Source organism: Arvicanthis niloticus, chromosome 5 (assembly GCF_011762505.2).
Source record: "Arvicanthis niloticus isolate mArvNil1 chromosome 5, mArvNil1.pat.X, whole genome shotgun sequence".
Classification (NCBI taxonomy): domain Eukaryota; kingdom Metazoa; phylum Chordata; class Mammalia; order Rodentia; family Muridae; genus Arvicanthis; species Arvicanthis niloticus.
The window spans coordinates 66,293,696-66,309,817 of record NC_047662.1 but is presented as its reverse complement, the minus strand read 5'-3'; the positions used below and the strand labels follow the sequence as shown (position 1 = coordinate 66,309,817).

Sequence of the window (16,122 nt, the reverse complement as noted above, 5' to 3'; positions counted from 1 at the left end):
AAAAATTAACAAGAGAACTGTTTGCTTTTTCCTGTGCAACTAACTCTACCTATGCCAGTTCAGTCAGTTCTGAAGTTCTGACTTTATCACTGATCTGTTCTTCTCTTCCTAATACAATTTCCCATCATCACACCGCATTAATAAGTGAGTTACAGATCAGTTAAAATGAGTGATTTCCCAGCACAGCAGCAGTTCTTCAGAAAACTGTTGTTTCCTTTAACCTCCTTAAAGCCTCTCCGTGCTGCAATGTGCATCTGATGCTTTACACTGCTCTGTCAGTACCTGAACAGACCCTCAAATGACCTGCTCCTTACCTGCTCATTGTTTGATACTGTAAAGTTGTAAGGTCATTTCCCTCAAGCACACCAGGGGACAAAAGCAACTGCAACTGTTTTCTTTTACTTCTAAGACCTACTGGCTTAATTTCTATCATTGGCATGCAAATGTCTAGGATGTAATAACTAGATAAGAGAAAGGTGTGAACAAAACTTAAACTCACATTAATTAAAAACCTACAAAATACCTACCTGGCCTAAACTGTCACTGCCCTTCTTGTCTCACACAAGACCAAATTAGCACAGTGATAAGAGCCTGTGCTAGTAGCAACAAATCAGGATTTACTATAAAGATTTCAGAGGTATTAAATCATCAACAATTTGATTATATACTATTCATTTTATAGAGAAGATGAGGCAGATTGAAAGGAGTAAAAATTGGTTCACTTTATTTCCTTTTATCATTCAGTTTAACTTGAGGGTGCCACAGCTTTGTCACCAAGAAGTCTCACTAGGTAATCAATTTAACCTTTAATAATTAAAGGATAGAGGTCAAATCCAAATAAGGTTTCCTTATCTATTCCTCAAGTTAAATAAAGTTTCTTTGAAATTCCTATGGTGTATTTAAGAAATTACCTTTCTCTTTCTTCCTCGCCTGGCAGCTTTTGGAGTTGTTATGTCGACAGCTTTAGTCACATCCTAAAATGCAAAACAGTAGACAAAAAAATGAAACGAAAAAGAAAAATGCCACATATGAAACTAAATAAATTACACAAAAAACAGATTTTATTAAACTAAAATTCATAAAACCAGCTACACTGAAAGTGCTGGGAGAGGTCTCTTTTTACTCTGACCTATGCCAGTTCAGTCAGTTCTGATGGCAACTAGTATCTTCAGGAAAAAAAAAATACCTGCTATATTCAGATTTCAGTAAGAATGGCCTCCATAGGCATATCTGTGGATGCTTAAGTCATCAAGAGGTGGTACTACTTGAGAACTAGAAGTTGCAGCCTTGTTGGGAAGTGCATCACTGAGGGTAGACTTTGGGATTTCAAAAGCCCAGAGCTAGGTCCAGTGTCTCTCTATTCCTGCTGCCTGCAGATCTGGACATAGAACTCTCAGCTAATTCTCTAGCACCATGTTTCCCCATAATGATAATGAGCTAAATCTTTGAAACTGTAAGCAAGTCCCAATTAAATGTTTTTTTAAATTAAGAGTTGTCATGGTGTCTTTTCACATCAGTAGATCAGTGACCAAGCAGCCTACAATAGATAAATATCTCTACTCAGATAGTAACACAGGTAGAAATAAACCTAGGTGTAAAAATTTTTAGTTTAATACTTTTTGAGCATTTCCAACCCATAATCCTCTTTTTAAACATATTTTTAATAAATACTAACATACTTTATACTTATACCTACTTTGCTTATAAAAATAATTTCAAATAAAAATATCCATCCAAGAGCTACAGAGAAAGCTCAGGGGTTAAGAGCATAGAGGATCCATGTTTGGTCCCCAGCACCCAAATGATGGCTGACCACCGCTTTTAACCCATTTACAGGTTATCTATCCAATGCCCTCCACAGGCATCAAGAATGCATTCAGCATACAAGCATACATAGGAAATTAAAAACTTTAAATCTTAAAAATGCGCAAACTATAAAACTCTAGTTAATATTTGAGAAAATTTTCATGTTTTCATTCACTTTTCAAATATTTTGAAGATTACCTACTACTTTGCCAGTCAACTCATTTTATACTTTCTTACAGTAACTGTAAAATCCACAGGCAGTACTCAAGATACCCCCAGGCCTAGTCCACCCTTGTAGTGTAATCAATAAACTACTATCTACAGATCCATTTTCTTCATTTCTTCTTAGACCAGAAAAGATACAACATACTTCATTGCTGGCTTTTTCTTCCTGATCAGTATCTTCCTTTGAAACACTAGTTTCTTTTTCTTCCACCTCAACATCAGATGATGCATTTGACTGTTTAGTTGATACCTATGAAGAATAAATTATTCATTTTTAAGACAGTTTATCTAACTTGAAATTTTTCTACACATGTAAAATCAAAAACTTGTATGTATAGATATGGGAGTACCCCAATTTCTGTTGCGAAGGACATTTAATACAAGGAATTTTTAAAGTTTTAAAGCAGGGAGTAGTGCTACTATAATCCTAGCATTTTATGTTGTAGGATGCCTACAAATTTGAGACAATCCTAAACTAAAGAGCTAGGTATAAGCCAAGCTGGGATAAGTAGTTAACACCTTGCCTTAAAGAATTTTAAAGCTGTAAATTAAAAGTGAGTTTTGGCACGATATAGTACCTCTCAGGAAGACTGAGGCAGGGTTTCCCTTGTAGCCTTGGCTGTGCTGGAACTTGCTCTATAGAGCAGACTGGCCTCAAATTCAGATCCAGGGGCCTCCGCCTCCCCAGTGCTGGGATTTAAGGCATGTACCACCACTGCCTTGCCATAGTAGTTTATTTTATCTAAGTTCTAGAGTTTTCATACATTCAAGAGTACAAATCACAATATAGAAAAACATTATTAAAGTGTTTCAGGAGACCACAAGATAGTTTAACAGGTAAAAGCACTTGCTAAGCACATTCAACAACCAACATGGTAAAAGTAGATAGAGAACCAACTCCACAAGGTTGTACTCTATCTGACCACTACACATGTACTATATACACGCACACATTATGCACACACCCACATAAACACAAAATAAATATTACAAAAACTATTAGCAGTACCAAGAGAAAATGAAACAAACTGAGCATGGGAATGCATGCATGCATGCATGCCTTTAATCCCAGCATCTGGGTGCGTGAATATGAGTTTGAAGCCAGCCTAGTCTATAGAGGGAGTTCTAGGGCAGCCAGGGCAACAGAGAAACTCTGCCTTAGATAAAACAAGAAAGAAAAATGTAACAAACCAGGTAAAAACAAACCACTCTATGAAAATGTAGCACCATATATAAATTAAAAGCTCGGGGCAGGATGCTGTTTAGAATTCATCGAATTCCTATTGGGGATGTAAGTACTTCTGTTATATATTTAATTAATGAGGTCTATTCTAATAACATTCAATAAATCTGTAGAAAAACAAAAACTAAAGGGCATACGCTTTAAGTTTACAAAACAATTAGGCCACTGAGATGGCTCAGCTCAATGATATAAGCCTGCTGACCTGATTTTTATCCCCAGAACCATGTAAAGGTGCATGGAGAACTAACTTCACAAAGCTGTACTTGACACAGGGACAATGACATGTCCCCACCCATGTCAAACATACAATAACAAATAAAATTTTAGGGCCCTGAATCTAGCAAGACACTAGTTTTGGCTTTAAATTCAGTAATAGTTTAAATAAATGTTACTCAATCAAGAAGAGCTGAACAAGTATTTCTAGTTTTTGAGATCTCATTAGACATTCAATTAATAACCACTTAGACACAAATGTCAAAGAACAACCTAAAAAGAGCACAACCTGAAAGTCATAAGGTTCTTCAATTAGTTACGTATTTTCCAGTGACAATATTTTTACTCTGACTCTAATAATAAATTTTGTAAAAGACTCACCTGTTGACTTGAAAATTTCACTTTTGGGTTATTATCTATTTCCCACAATCCTTCATTAAAACCTTTTCGTTTATTTGGTTTGCCATACTTTTCCTTATTTTCTGAGTAAGGAAATATATCCTTTGGTCCTAAAAAAGCACTATAACAGAAAGGGGAGATGTAAGTACAAAGCAAACTCAATTAAACTATATATTAGGCTACTAGGTGACATTCAATAAATACTTTATAACAAATGAGTTTTTTGTGTTTTATTCTTTTAAGACAAGGTTTGTCTGTGTAGTCTGGCTGTCCCAGAACTCACTCTGTAGACCAGGCTGACCACAAAATCTGCCTGTTTCTATCTCCTGAGTGCTGAGGTTTTTTTTTTTTTTTTTTTTTGGTTTTTTTGGTTTTTTGAGACAGGGTTTCTCTGTGTAGTTCTGGCTGTCCTGGAACTCACTCTGTAGACCAGGCTGGGCTCAAACTCAGAAATCTGCCTGCCTCTGCCTCCAAAGTGCTGGGATCAAAGGCGTACACCACCACGCTGAGTGCTGAGGTTATTAAATCTGTGGCCCACCATACCCAGTTCATATAAATTACAAAATAGTTTTAAATCCTAGTGATTTGGTGCAATAGAAAGACTGATAAAAGGGTTTGGTTTTGCTTTGGTTTAGTTCTGATTCCCAGTTCGTATACCTTAATGTAACAAGAACTTAAAGTACTATGCCCTCCTACCAAGCAGGCCTTTATGAATTTAAGTAATTTATAAAAACTATACAAAGGGAAGAGTTTTGTTTTATTAATTCTGTGTATATGGGGGAGGAGGGATGCATCTGAGTACAGGGCCCAGAGAGACCAGAAGAGGGTGTCAGAGTCCCCCCTGGACTTGCATGTAGTTGTGGGCGGTGGGAAGTAACTTGAAGAGCAATTGTGTTCTCTTAACCATTGATGGATATCTCCAACACTCCCCACCCCACCAAAAAAACATGTTTTATATTTGTTTTTTTGAGACAAGAGTCTCATTAAGTAGCACTGGCTGGCTGGTACTCTCTATATGTATCAGGCTGGCCTAGAAACCACAAATATGCTTGCCTCTGCCTCCCAAGTGTTAGAGTTAAGCTGTGTCCCATTAGGCCTGGTTTAAGTTTTGTTTAATTCTTTTAACATTTATTTTTATGTGCACTAATGTTGTGCCTGCATGTATGTCTGCACATGCAAGCCAGATCTTTTGGAACTGGAGTTAGACTGTAGTCTGATGTGGTGCTGAAATTAAACCTAGGACCTCTGGAAAAGCAGCCAGTACTCTGAGCCATCCCTCCAGCCCCACCAAGATCTTTATTTCACACATGAAAGACACTCAGCATCACTATTTAATCACAGAAACATCACTGCAACCCAGCAGCACAGTTAAAATAAAATGACAGTGTATGGCTAGGATATTCAGTTGGAAGAGTGCTTGCCAAGAATATAAGAAGTCCTAGATTTAATCCCAGTACCACATAATCCATGTATGGGGACAGGTCTGTAATCCAGCACTCTAAAGGTACACAGGGGAATCTGGTTAAAGGTATCCTCAGCTATATAGCTTGAAATCTGCCTGACATACATGAAATAAAACCTGTTTCAAAAAAAAAAGAAAAAAAACCTAAAATATATAAAAAATGTTCTCTAGGCAGCCTGGCTGTCTCTTCAATGATTGTATACTAAGCTGTCATTTGAACCAGGAAGTCTGATTCTAAATAGGTGAAAACATTTGCCCATACAAAGCATACACAATGGATGACTGTATGTAGTTCAGTAGTAGAGAGTTTGGCTAGGCTATGCAAAGCCCTGGGCTAGATCCACTATCATCAAAAACTAATAATTGTGTTTAAAGTGCTCTCATATCAACGTTATTCATGATCGCCAACAGTGGGAAACCACTGATGTCTATCAAGTGATAAATACAACATGGTAAATAGATACAATGAAATATTAACTGGCACAAAAAAAGGAAGCATTATTATATGCTAGTATTAATCTTAAAAATATTGTTAAATAAAAAATTAAGTGACAAAAACCTCATTAAATGCTTCATTTATATGAAGCATTTGGGGAAGTACTTTAAGGGCTGCCTCAGCCACAGCAAGAACATTGAACAAACAGAAGGTACCTGTCATTATGTAACAGGTTTCTTTTGAAACGATAATCTAAAATCTACTGTGCTAATGTCTCCACTACTTTCTGGAATTGCAGAAACTACTGAATTTCTAGACCTTTAAGTGGGTGAGCTATATAAAATGAATATCTCAGTAAAGCTGCTGTAATTTTTTCTTCCCAGAAAAAAAAAAAAAAATAGGCATGGTGGCACACACTTGTAATGCTACTACTCTCAGGAGCTTGGAGAGAAGAAAATCCGAAATTCAAGATCATCATTGCCTGTACGTCAAGATCAAAATCAGGATGGACTACATACATGAGAACTGACTCAATTTTTAAATTGTTTTCAGAGAATACCATTTCCTACTCTCCCACCACTCTAAATGAACACCCCAAAAAATCTTAATCTAAGGCCAAAAATGGTGGTGTACTTTAATCCCAGCACACCAGAGCCAGGTGACTCTGAATTCAAGATCAGTCTGGTTTACACAGCAAATTCCAGGCCAACCAGAACTATAAATTTCAAATAAAAATCAGTTATGAATTAGTACACTTTTCCAAATTACTACTTTTCTATATTCCTCCTCCCTCCCCATCTCTCTAACTCTTGATTATTACAACAGACTTCCATCTTTGAAAAATTCAAATTTATTCAAGTAAGTAAGTCCCCTCCCAAATTCTGGGAACAGGAAGGAACATCATACAACTATTTTATCAAAAATTTATTTAAAAACATTGTTTTAAAAAAAAGTTACATCAGGCCCTCTGCATATGTCATAGCTGTATAGCCTGGGGTTTTCGTGGAATTTCTAACACTGGAAGCGGGGGTGGGGAGCAGGTATCTGTGACTCTTTTGCCTACTTATGGGACCCTTTTCCTCCTACTGAGTTGCCTCATCCAGCCTTAATGTGATTGTATGTGCCTGGTCTTACTGTAGGTTGTTATGCCATGTTTGGTTGATGTCCCTGGGAGGCCTGCTCTTTTATGAGGGGGTGTGAGGTTGAGGAAGAGTTGGGGGGGGGGGATTGGTGGGACAGGAGGAGGGGAGGAAACTGCAGTCAGGATATAATATATAAGAAAAAAAGTTTGGTGGTAATGCAGGCCTTTAATCCAAGCACTTGGGGAGGCAGAGGCAGATGGGTCTCCTGAGTTACAGGTTAAACAATAGTAATAAAGCAACATGTCTTTCTAAAGGTAAATGGTGTGTCCGTGCTGGATCAAAATATCATAAATCCACTTTGAAATAAAAATATCATTAACTTTAAAAGCCTTTTAACTCTTTATAAATATATCCTCATTTCTTTGATATTAACTCATTTTCTTCATTAACCGCCTTTATTAGTATGGTGCTAGGGAGTCAAAATACTTTACCAAGAATTGTAATCCCAGCCCCACACTGAAAAATCTCTTTTTCCCCCCAAATGGTTTATTTTTATCTTTCGTGCATTGGTATTCTGCATGCATATATGCCTGATGAGGGCATCAGATCCCCTGGGACAGGAGTTATAGTTGTGGTGCTCTTAACTACTGAGCCATCTCTCCAACAGTAACCCACTTAACTTCAAATTAACCAAATACATAACAGTTGGATTCCAAGTCTATAGAAATCAATGTAGGGTTTAACACTCAAGTGGTAAAGCAAAGCCCTGGGTATGATCCTCAGCACTGAAAAAAAACATAAAATACACACAATACAAAAGGTTTTTTTTTTTTTTTTTTTTTTTTGGTTTTTCAAAACAGGGTTTCTCTGTATAGCCCTGGCTGTCCTGGAACTCACTCTGTAGACCAGGCTAGCCTTGAACTCAGAAATCCACCTGCCTCAGCCTCCCAAGTGCTGGGATTAAAGGCATGCGCCACCACTGCCCAGCTCAAAAGTTCTATTCTATTCTGGAGAAGATAAGTCTTTTTCTTCTATATTTAAGGATGGGGTTGTGGCTCAGAGTGAGAGCACATGGTTAGCTCCGACACAGCCAAAGGTTAGAACCCCAACACCACAAAGGAAAGATTTTAACAAACTATATGTCATGTAAAACTATAGAATATAGAATCATAAAATCTTTTAAAATCAGAGTAAATTTTAAACCAAAAAGTCCTAAAAACATCTCCTCACAATTTTGGGTTTCTAACCCAGCACAAGGGTCTGAGGTGCACAGTTTACGTAATCTGACCTCCAGGTTCTCCCAGCATCCCTTGTTCTTACCAGGCATACCTGGTCCCAACCATGACTATTCCAGCCCACAGCCCAGGTGCTGGACTACCCTTCCCACACAGCTTCTTCCCTATACAATCCAGATACTTGTTCTCCCTTCTCTCTCTACTTTCTCCCTTCCTTCTCTCTCTACTTTCTCTCTCTTCCTACTCTCTCTTTTCCCTCCCCATGACAACTTCCCTGGCCTTGGTCCTTGGGGCCAATGAACACATCTGAGAGCAGCTTCCCAATAAACCTGTGTTTTATATACTCCAATCTGGCTTGAATTGGCTCATTTCACCACGAAGAAATAACTTATCAATTAGGATGACTCAAAAACTTTGCATGCATCAGAATCTGGGAGGCTTGTTAAAAATCACTGGGCCCCACATGTCACATATGACTCCCTATGTCCAGGGTAGGTCCTAGGAACATTTTTTCAACTACAGTTCCATATGATACTCGTACTGTGGAGCTGGCACTACACCATGCAAATCCCTACTCTGATACAAAGTGCAGTTTCTCCTAAAGACCACTTTTCCTATTGAATTTATTATAATGTCTCAAAATTGTAACATATTACCCTGGAAACAGAAATTCAGCATTTCTTTTTGTTAGTTTTTTTTTGAGATGGGGTTTCTCCAGGTAGCCTTGGCTGTACTAGAACTAACTCTGTAGAAACCAGGCTGGGCTCAAACTCAGATCTGTTTGCTTCTGGCCCCCACCAGGGAGCCTTTCTTTTCTTTTTTAAGAGTTATGTATATCTGAGTGCTCTACCTGCATGTACATATCTACATCTGTGTGCCTGAAGAGTAGATGCCATTACAGATGGTTGTGAGCCACCATGTGATTGATTGATGGGACTGAATTCAGGACCTCTAGAAGAGCAATCAGTGTTCTCCAGCCCCTAGGGAGGTTTTATAAAAGTCAAATTTTCATATGCAAAATATTTGTGAACCCAACTCAAACTGAATATTGTGAAGGCCAATCCAATCTGAGATCCAAAACTGTATTTTTAAAAATTATGGGCCAGGCAGTGTTGGCACATGCCTTTAATCCCAGTACTCAAGAGGCAGGAGGATCTCTTTGAGTTCAAGCCCATCCTGGTTTACAGCGGAAGTTCCAGGATGGCCAGGGCTATACAGTGTGAAATCTTGTCTCAAAAAACAAACAAAAAAATTATGTAGCCAGGTATGGAATCCCAGCACTCAGGAAGCAGAGGCAGGTGGATTTCTTAGTTCAAGGCCAGCCTGATCTACAGAGCGATGTCCAGGACAGCCAGGGCTACAAAGAGAAACCCAGTCTCAAAAATTCAAAAAACAAAGAAAAAAATATAGTGTCAAACAATACCATCAACACAAAATGCCCGTGTGGCAAATCTACACAGATTGTAATTAGTGGCTCTGTAAGGCTAGGGAAAAGAGAACGACCTCAGTGGAAAAGGGAGCAATTACACTAAAATCCAATGAAATATACCCAAATCAAATTGATTGGATACTTTTAACACTGCAATATAAATCACTTCTCAGAAAGTTTACCAAATTCTGTGTAAATTTAGAAAGTAGAGAAGCAATAAACAGAAATTAAACAAAATGTTGCCACTTTCATATCACTGTTAAGAATACAGAGTGAAAAATAAAAAAGTAAGTAGACAGCGGGCAGAAGCTCTGTCAGAGGACCCAGCCCCAGGCTCAATGCCCAGCACCCACCTGGGAGGAGAGCTCTATTCCAGATCTGACACCCTCACACAGATAAATGTATAGGCAAAACACATAAAATTAATATATATGAAAAAAAAGTTCACAATTGTGCTTCATCTCAGTTAAACATGCTATTCTACAGAAATTACATTAAGTTCAACTCATGTAGATCATCCATCCAGTACATGTAAAGCTAATCAATGCTAGGTATCTAAGAATATAAGCTTTGGCAGTTAGGTGAGACAGCCTCCAAAGCAATTTCATGTCGTTACAACGTGCAGCTGTAATCTCGTACAATATTAATTTCCTTCACCCAATCAGTTCTCTAGCTATACATCCACCTGGGGACACAGGTCAGACTGGCTCTGGGACTGACCACAAAGGGCACTGTCTGGCTTCCCTCCTCTGATCTTCCCTCCATCTGTGTGGCTAATAAGACCAGACCTCCAACAGCAGCAGGCAGTCCTTATTTTACTAACAACAACACTTAATTCCTGGCTGCTTGCAGCCATCAGTCAGTCTTGGGATTATTTACAGCCTAACTTCTTTTTGATCATGTAAGCATCGATTCCATTAAGGAAACTTAAGTTAATTTTAACTTTTTTTTTAACCTTTGAAAACTTCATACGTGTACACAGCATATTTTCATAAATCACATCCACCCCTCACTCCCTGCCTTCAACTTTCCCTTTAATTCTCCCCAAAATGTAGTGCTTTAAATAAGAATGGGGGCAGGGCAGGGACAGGGCGGTGGCATTAATGCCAGCACCTAGGAAGCAGAGATAGGCAGATCTCTTTTGAGTTTGAGGCCAACCTGGTCTACAGAGAGTAACAGGACAGACACAGAGAAATAATGTCTCAAAAAAAAAAATCAAGGGGGTGGGGTGTGGAGGGCAGTGGGGACCCAGTCAGGCATGGTGACACAATGCCAACCAGGTCTATATAGTAAGTTCTAGGCCAGCAATACGTAATGACATTCTATCTCCAACAAACAAAAGACTTCCTAGCATTAAATGGAAAAGTACAATTTTTTAAAGGAAACTTCAGGAGTTTATTCTAAAATTCCAACATGACTTTTTAAAGTTTTCTTTTCAAGCCCAGGTATATGGCATTTTATCTCCAAACATGGGAGGCAAATAACAAGCCTATGAGCTCAGGCTAGCCTGGTCTGCACGGAACATCCCAGGGCAGCCAGGGCTACAAGAGACTTTGTCTTTAAAAAAAGTTTTTAATTTCATTGTCACTTCCCACTTCAAATTTGAAGTTTCTACTTGCTTTTTGTTTTATACGTAACTTCTGCAAGTTAATTGTCATTTCAGCTTAAAACTAGCAGGACTTACGTCTCATGGGTTCCAAAAAAGAAAATGGGTAGTTTGTTTGTAGGTGGTTTTACAGCTCCATCAGGAACTTCATCTACCTATAAGAAAGAAAAGTCAAATATTTTTAATCTTACAAACCTCAGTACACTTGAGTGAACTCAGAGTAAAGAACCCCAAATGGGTGTAATACAAAAATCAAACCATTTTATAACTTATTGTAACATAGGCTGTTTTCCTCCCGGCCTCAGACTCCCAGAAAAACGACCCAGGCCAGCTACCTGACTAGCTAATAATTTAAAGTAACCATTTACACTAATCTCCGTTCTACCACATAACTGGTTACCTCTGCTCAGGTGCCACATGTCTGTCCTCCTCACATCTTTCCAGCGTTCTATCCCAGCCTTCTTTCTACCTCCAGATGTCCCACCTTCTCTTCCACTCTACCCTTTCCTATAGGCCTTAGATATTTAAGTTGACAGGTGACAGATATATCCATACAATACACAAGATATTCTCTCTACAATCTCAAGTTCTAAACTAGTCCGGACATCAAAATCCTTTTCTTTTATATATCTAACATTTTGATCATTGTTTTCTCTAGAGAAATACAAAGGTTATCACCACCTGCTTGCTACTCAAAATCATCCCAGAAGCAAATCCTGAAGCGTACCTACTGTGATTAGCTTTGCTTCCTAAAATCCAGTTACTTAATTTTTAAACAAATTTGATGCCAAGCATTTCACACAGTCTGAACCTGGCATGCAATTCTGCAGGAGAGCTGTTCAAATACTAAGAGTAACGAGAGGCTGGAGAAATGGCTCAATGGTAAGAGTGCTTGCAGCCCTTCCAAAGAATCTGAGTTCAGTTCTCAAACCCCATATAATCACTTAACTCAGGCTCTTGGAGTGGGGGCAGGGGTGGGAAGGGGCGCATCACCTCTTCTGGCCTCCTTGGGCACTCACATACAAACACACAAAGCACACAGCATGCAAACATACACAGAGGGGGGAAAAAAGTAACATAAAGGCAAACAGGATCCAAAATTGAAGGCGTTATTTCCCAATGTCTGAAGAACATTGAAAGGAAGAACAGTATTAGGTGTTGTTTATTAACAATTCTATTTCAATTTGTAAAAGTTAAAAATATATAATTGGATAAGAGTATCACCCTTATAGTTGAGTCCTTAAATATTTAAATACTCTTAAATTCTCTACAGTAAAGATTAAGAATATCTAAGAATGAAAAACCAGGTGAATCTTTTTTGGGGGGGAAGAGGGTTCAAGACAGGGTTTCTCTGTGTAGCCCTGGCTGTCCTGAAACTCACTCTGTAATTCTTAAAGTATGTAAAAACCAAATTCAGCTGCTTCTAAGAAAAAGAAAATTGAGGGAGAAAAAATAAAACTGTCCTATCCCAATCCAAATGAACTCATTACAAGTAGACCTTGTAGCTGCAGAGGCGGCTCTAAGGGGAGCCAGGTTCAGTTTGTACCACACAGCAGGACCTGACCGTTTTTTCCATAGGCTCAAGTTATGGAAGTGGTATAGACATACATGCAGGCAAAACACCCATAAACATAGAACTTTAAGAAACTGTTAATTTTGAAGAAAAAAGGGGACTTGTTTAAAGAGAAAAATGACTCTCCAAAGGCTATTTTTACCTTTACCTTTTTACTTAGTCACCTGTAACATACTGCAAGAGGTAGGAAGGTAACAAAAAAAAAAATCTTATTTAATTAAATGTAGGTGTGTGTGTCTGCACATGGGTGTGTGCACGAGTGCAGGTGCTAACAATGCCCTGGAGTCACAGACAGATCACGGTGGTTGTGAGCTGCCTAAAATAGGTGCTGGGAACTGAAATTCTGTCCACCGAGCAGCAAGTGCTCTTAACCACTGAGCCATTTATTTCTCCAGCCATCAAAAATAGAAAATTTCTAAAGTATTTACACCTGGCCTCTAACTACATTGTGGTATGGAACTTTTGAATATGAGTATCAGATAACCCTGATTTTTTTAACAACTCAAAAGAAGGATACCTTGAATCATAAAGTGTCTCTTGGGGGACTTTCTACCTTCCCAAGTCCAGCAGGCCTTATATAAAGCTGAAACAGTGTTTTACAAGTGCATGACTGTGTAACTAAGAGCTGTAGGATAAAGAAATTCAGCTTTAGGTCACTGCCATAAAGATGGCTGCAACATATGTAACAGTCAAGGCACACACAAAGCAGTAATTAAAGAGTTTTCCTCTAGGGCTGCAAGAATACCAGTTCTATAGCCAAGGCTTATGATTAAGGATTGTTCAAGAAGGATCAACCAAACAAGATACCTGAGGACAACAGAAGTCGAGGAAGGAGACTGAATCAGTTTTCCTACATGGCTGTCAGAACTAGAACTATGGAATTTATTATTTTCAAGTAATACCTTTCAAAGATTAAATGAGTTATGTGCATAAAAAAATAGCATGGCAGTGGTCGTGCACGCCTTTAGTCCCAGCACTCTGGAAGCAGAGGTACGTAGATTTCTGAGTTTGAGGCCAGCCTGGTCTACAGAGTGAGTTCCAGAACAGTCAGAGCTATACAGAGAAACTCTGTCTTGAAAATAAAAGAATAAGTTGTATGAAAAAATAATTACAATTTTAGAACATTAGTCTATTTTTTGACGTTATCTAATCAACATTCTTTAAGTCTTATCTATCGTGTTCTGAACCTTGACACCATTATAAACTAACAAAAAAAAAAAATCCCCTATTTTTTCTGAAAATGGAGCTTGGGTGTTTAATGTCACATCTTGAGTCCTTAGGACTTCTCCAGTTACATTAACCCAGTGTCTGGGATACAATCCCCTTTAGCTATGAAGAACAAAAAATGGAAAACAACATCTTCAAGGTCATAAGCCAAAGAATGTTAATATAAAGGTCCAAATGCATCACCAACTGCAAATTGTGTACTAAGTAATCAGATCTGACATGCAAGGATTTCGTTGTCGCTTTGTATTTTGTTCGAAATTCCAACATTTAAGAACATGTCATGATTTCACTCATTTTTAAACACAAAAGTCATACTTGATGATTTCGCCTCAATGAAACGTTAATTGAATATCTTCCCTAAATATTCCTATGTAGAACACCTGTCAGAGACTCAAAAAAAAACAAGCCACCGGGAAATCGCCGCGGATATGTAGGAAAAGCTAGAATTTTACAATTGCATGGGAGAGTACAGGAAAAGAAAAAAAAAAAAAAAAAACCCCTAAAGTGAAAGGTTCCAAATAACGGTAAAGGGAAAAGGAGGGGATGGACTAAAAGGAAACCGAGAAGAAAGGATGGGAAGCAGGCCTTTGGAAAGGCGGCCGCACGGCTACACCGGGGCTACAAATCACTTACTCGAGCTGGCCAATGAGGATAACCTTTCATCTTGGCGAAGATGAGGTCTCCAGGTTTGAAATCGCGAGTCATGTTTGAGGGGCGACGCCGGGAGTCCCAAGACCAGAAGGGGGAGCAGCGCAGCCGCGATCAGGAGATGCGAGCACAGGCGCGAGCAGGGACTGGCGGGCCCGCGGGCGGGGGAGGATGCCTCGGGGTGTCCCGACGCGCCTGCGAGGGACAGCAGGGAGGGCGGTTAAAGCGCAAACCCCAGGGAGGGGCCGCGGGGAGGAGGGCAGGGGGAGGGGAGGCCGCGGAGGGGGAGGGGGAGCCGCCTGCGCGCCTCCTCAGAGCGCGGCCTCGGCCCCGAGCAGCGCCCGGGCCTGCAGTCGCGGCCACCTGAGGCAGGGATGCTGCCGGCCACCGGGCCGCCGGTCTCCCAGCCCGGCACTCCCAGGGCTTTTCCCACGGGCCGCAGCCCACGAGGGAGGGGCGCGGCGGGAGAGACAGGAGGCTGCGAGCGCGGCCGCCCGCTTCCCACCCGCGCCGAGCGGGGGCGGGGCGGCTCTCACCTGCCGGGCGGTGGCGCTGGGGCTGCGGGGCGCGCTGGCCGCTTCTGCCCACGTCCACGCCGGCCACCTGCGCCACCAGCTGCCGCAGAGGCGTCTCAACGGCTCCGAGCTGCAACCGCCACCGCCACTGCCGCCGATGTCGCTGCGCCGCTCCCGCGCGGCTCCCGCTCGGCGCCCGCTAGCGCTGGACCGTACCAAGTGCTCGCGCAGGCACGGGTGGCGCTGCAGCCGCACAGCGTCGTGGCTCGGGAGCCAAGGGCCTGAAGCCCCTAGAGCCCGCAGGTGCCCCTGCGTACGGCTAATGGCAACCACAGGCCGCGGGAGGGGAGGGAGGAGAAGGGCCTGGAGAGGGGCGCGCGGGAGCTGTCCCCCCTCCTGTCCCCCACGGCTGGCACAGTGGTCGCGCCCGGCCCGCCCCTGCTGGCTGCTCTGCGTGTGTGTATTTGTATGTGTACTGTATGTAAAAGGCGGGGAGGGAGGAAACGATTGTTGTGGACCCGGTTTGGGGGCGGGTATCCGGGCCTGTAGCCCACGGCTGCATTCTCTTAAGAGAATCTGGCAGCCCCCCATGCCTGTTCTCGCATCCCTCTCCATGGTGCGAGAACTGTAATGCTCCTGCGCGGTTTACATCATCCCCAAAATGAAGAGCTGTGTAAAAAACCAGAGATGAAATTGGAATATGAAGCAGTTGCAGGGTGTGCACCTTGTAGGCCTCTTACACCTCGCAGAACGGGCTCTGCAGTCTCCTTTTCCTAGGGACTGAAACATGAGAAAGCCCTATTTCATTTCCCTGATATTTCAACCACGGAGAACCGTTAAGAGTAACGCAATCCCAATGAATGCAAAACGTCAAGGGTATAAAACAATGATAGAGAAAGCGTAGTTAGCTTGGTAGTTGGGATGTGGATTTGGGCCCAATCTAAATTTTAGCCCTGCACTTAAAATTTTATTTCTCTGGAAAAGTGGTATAGTAGTAGGTGGTACAGGAGAGAAGTGTTACTA

At 40.9% G+C, this 16,122-nt stretch overlaps 1 protein-coding gene across 4 annotated transcripts in view; it reads right to left on the bottom strand.

Annotated features, from left to right (window-relative positions):
* The window catches only part of Psip1 (PC4 and SRSF1 interacting protein 1), a 32,617-nt gene extending 17,319 nt beyond the window's left edge, over positions 1-15,298 (bottom strand). For all 4 annotated transcript variants that reach the window (XM_034503133.2, XM_034503136.2, XM_034503135.2 and 1 more), the window contains exons 1-6: positions 15,121-15,298; positions 14,570-14,779; positions 11,215-11,291; positions 3,869-4,007; positions 2,177-2,281; positions 912-974 (exon numbers count right to left, since the gene is read on the bottom strand). In XM_034503133.2, coding sequence (XP_034359024.1) covers positions 912-974; positions 2,177-2,281; positions 3,869-4,007; positions 11,215-11,291; positions 14,570-14,641 — 456 coding nt within the window. In that variant the 5' untranslated portion in view covers positions 14,642-14,779; positions 15,121-15,298. The remainder of the gene's footprint in view (positions 1-911; positions 975-2,176; positions 2,282-3,868; positions 4,008-11,214; positions 11,292-14,569; positions 14,780-15,120) is intronic.
* Between the last annotated feature and the right edge of the window lie 824 nt (positions 15,299-16,122).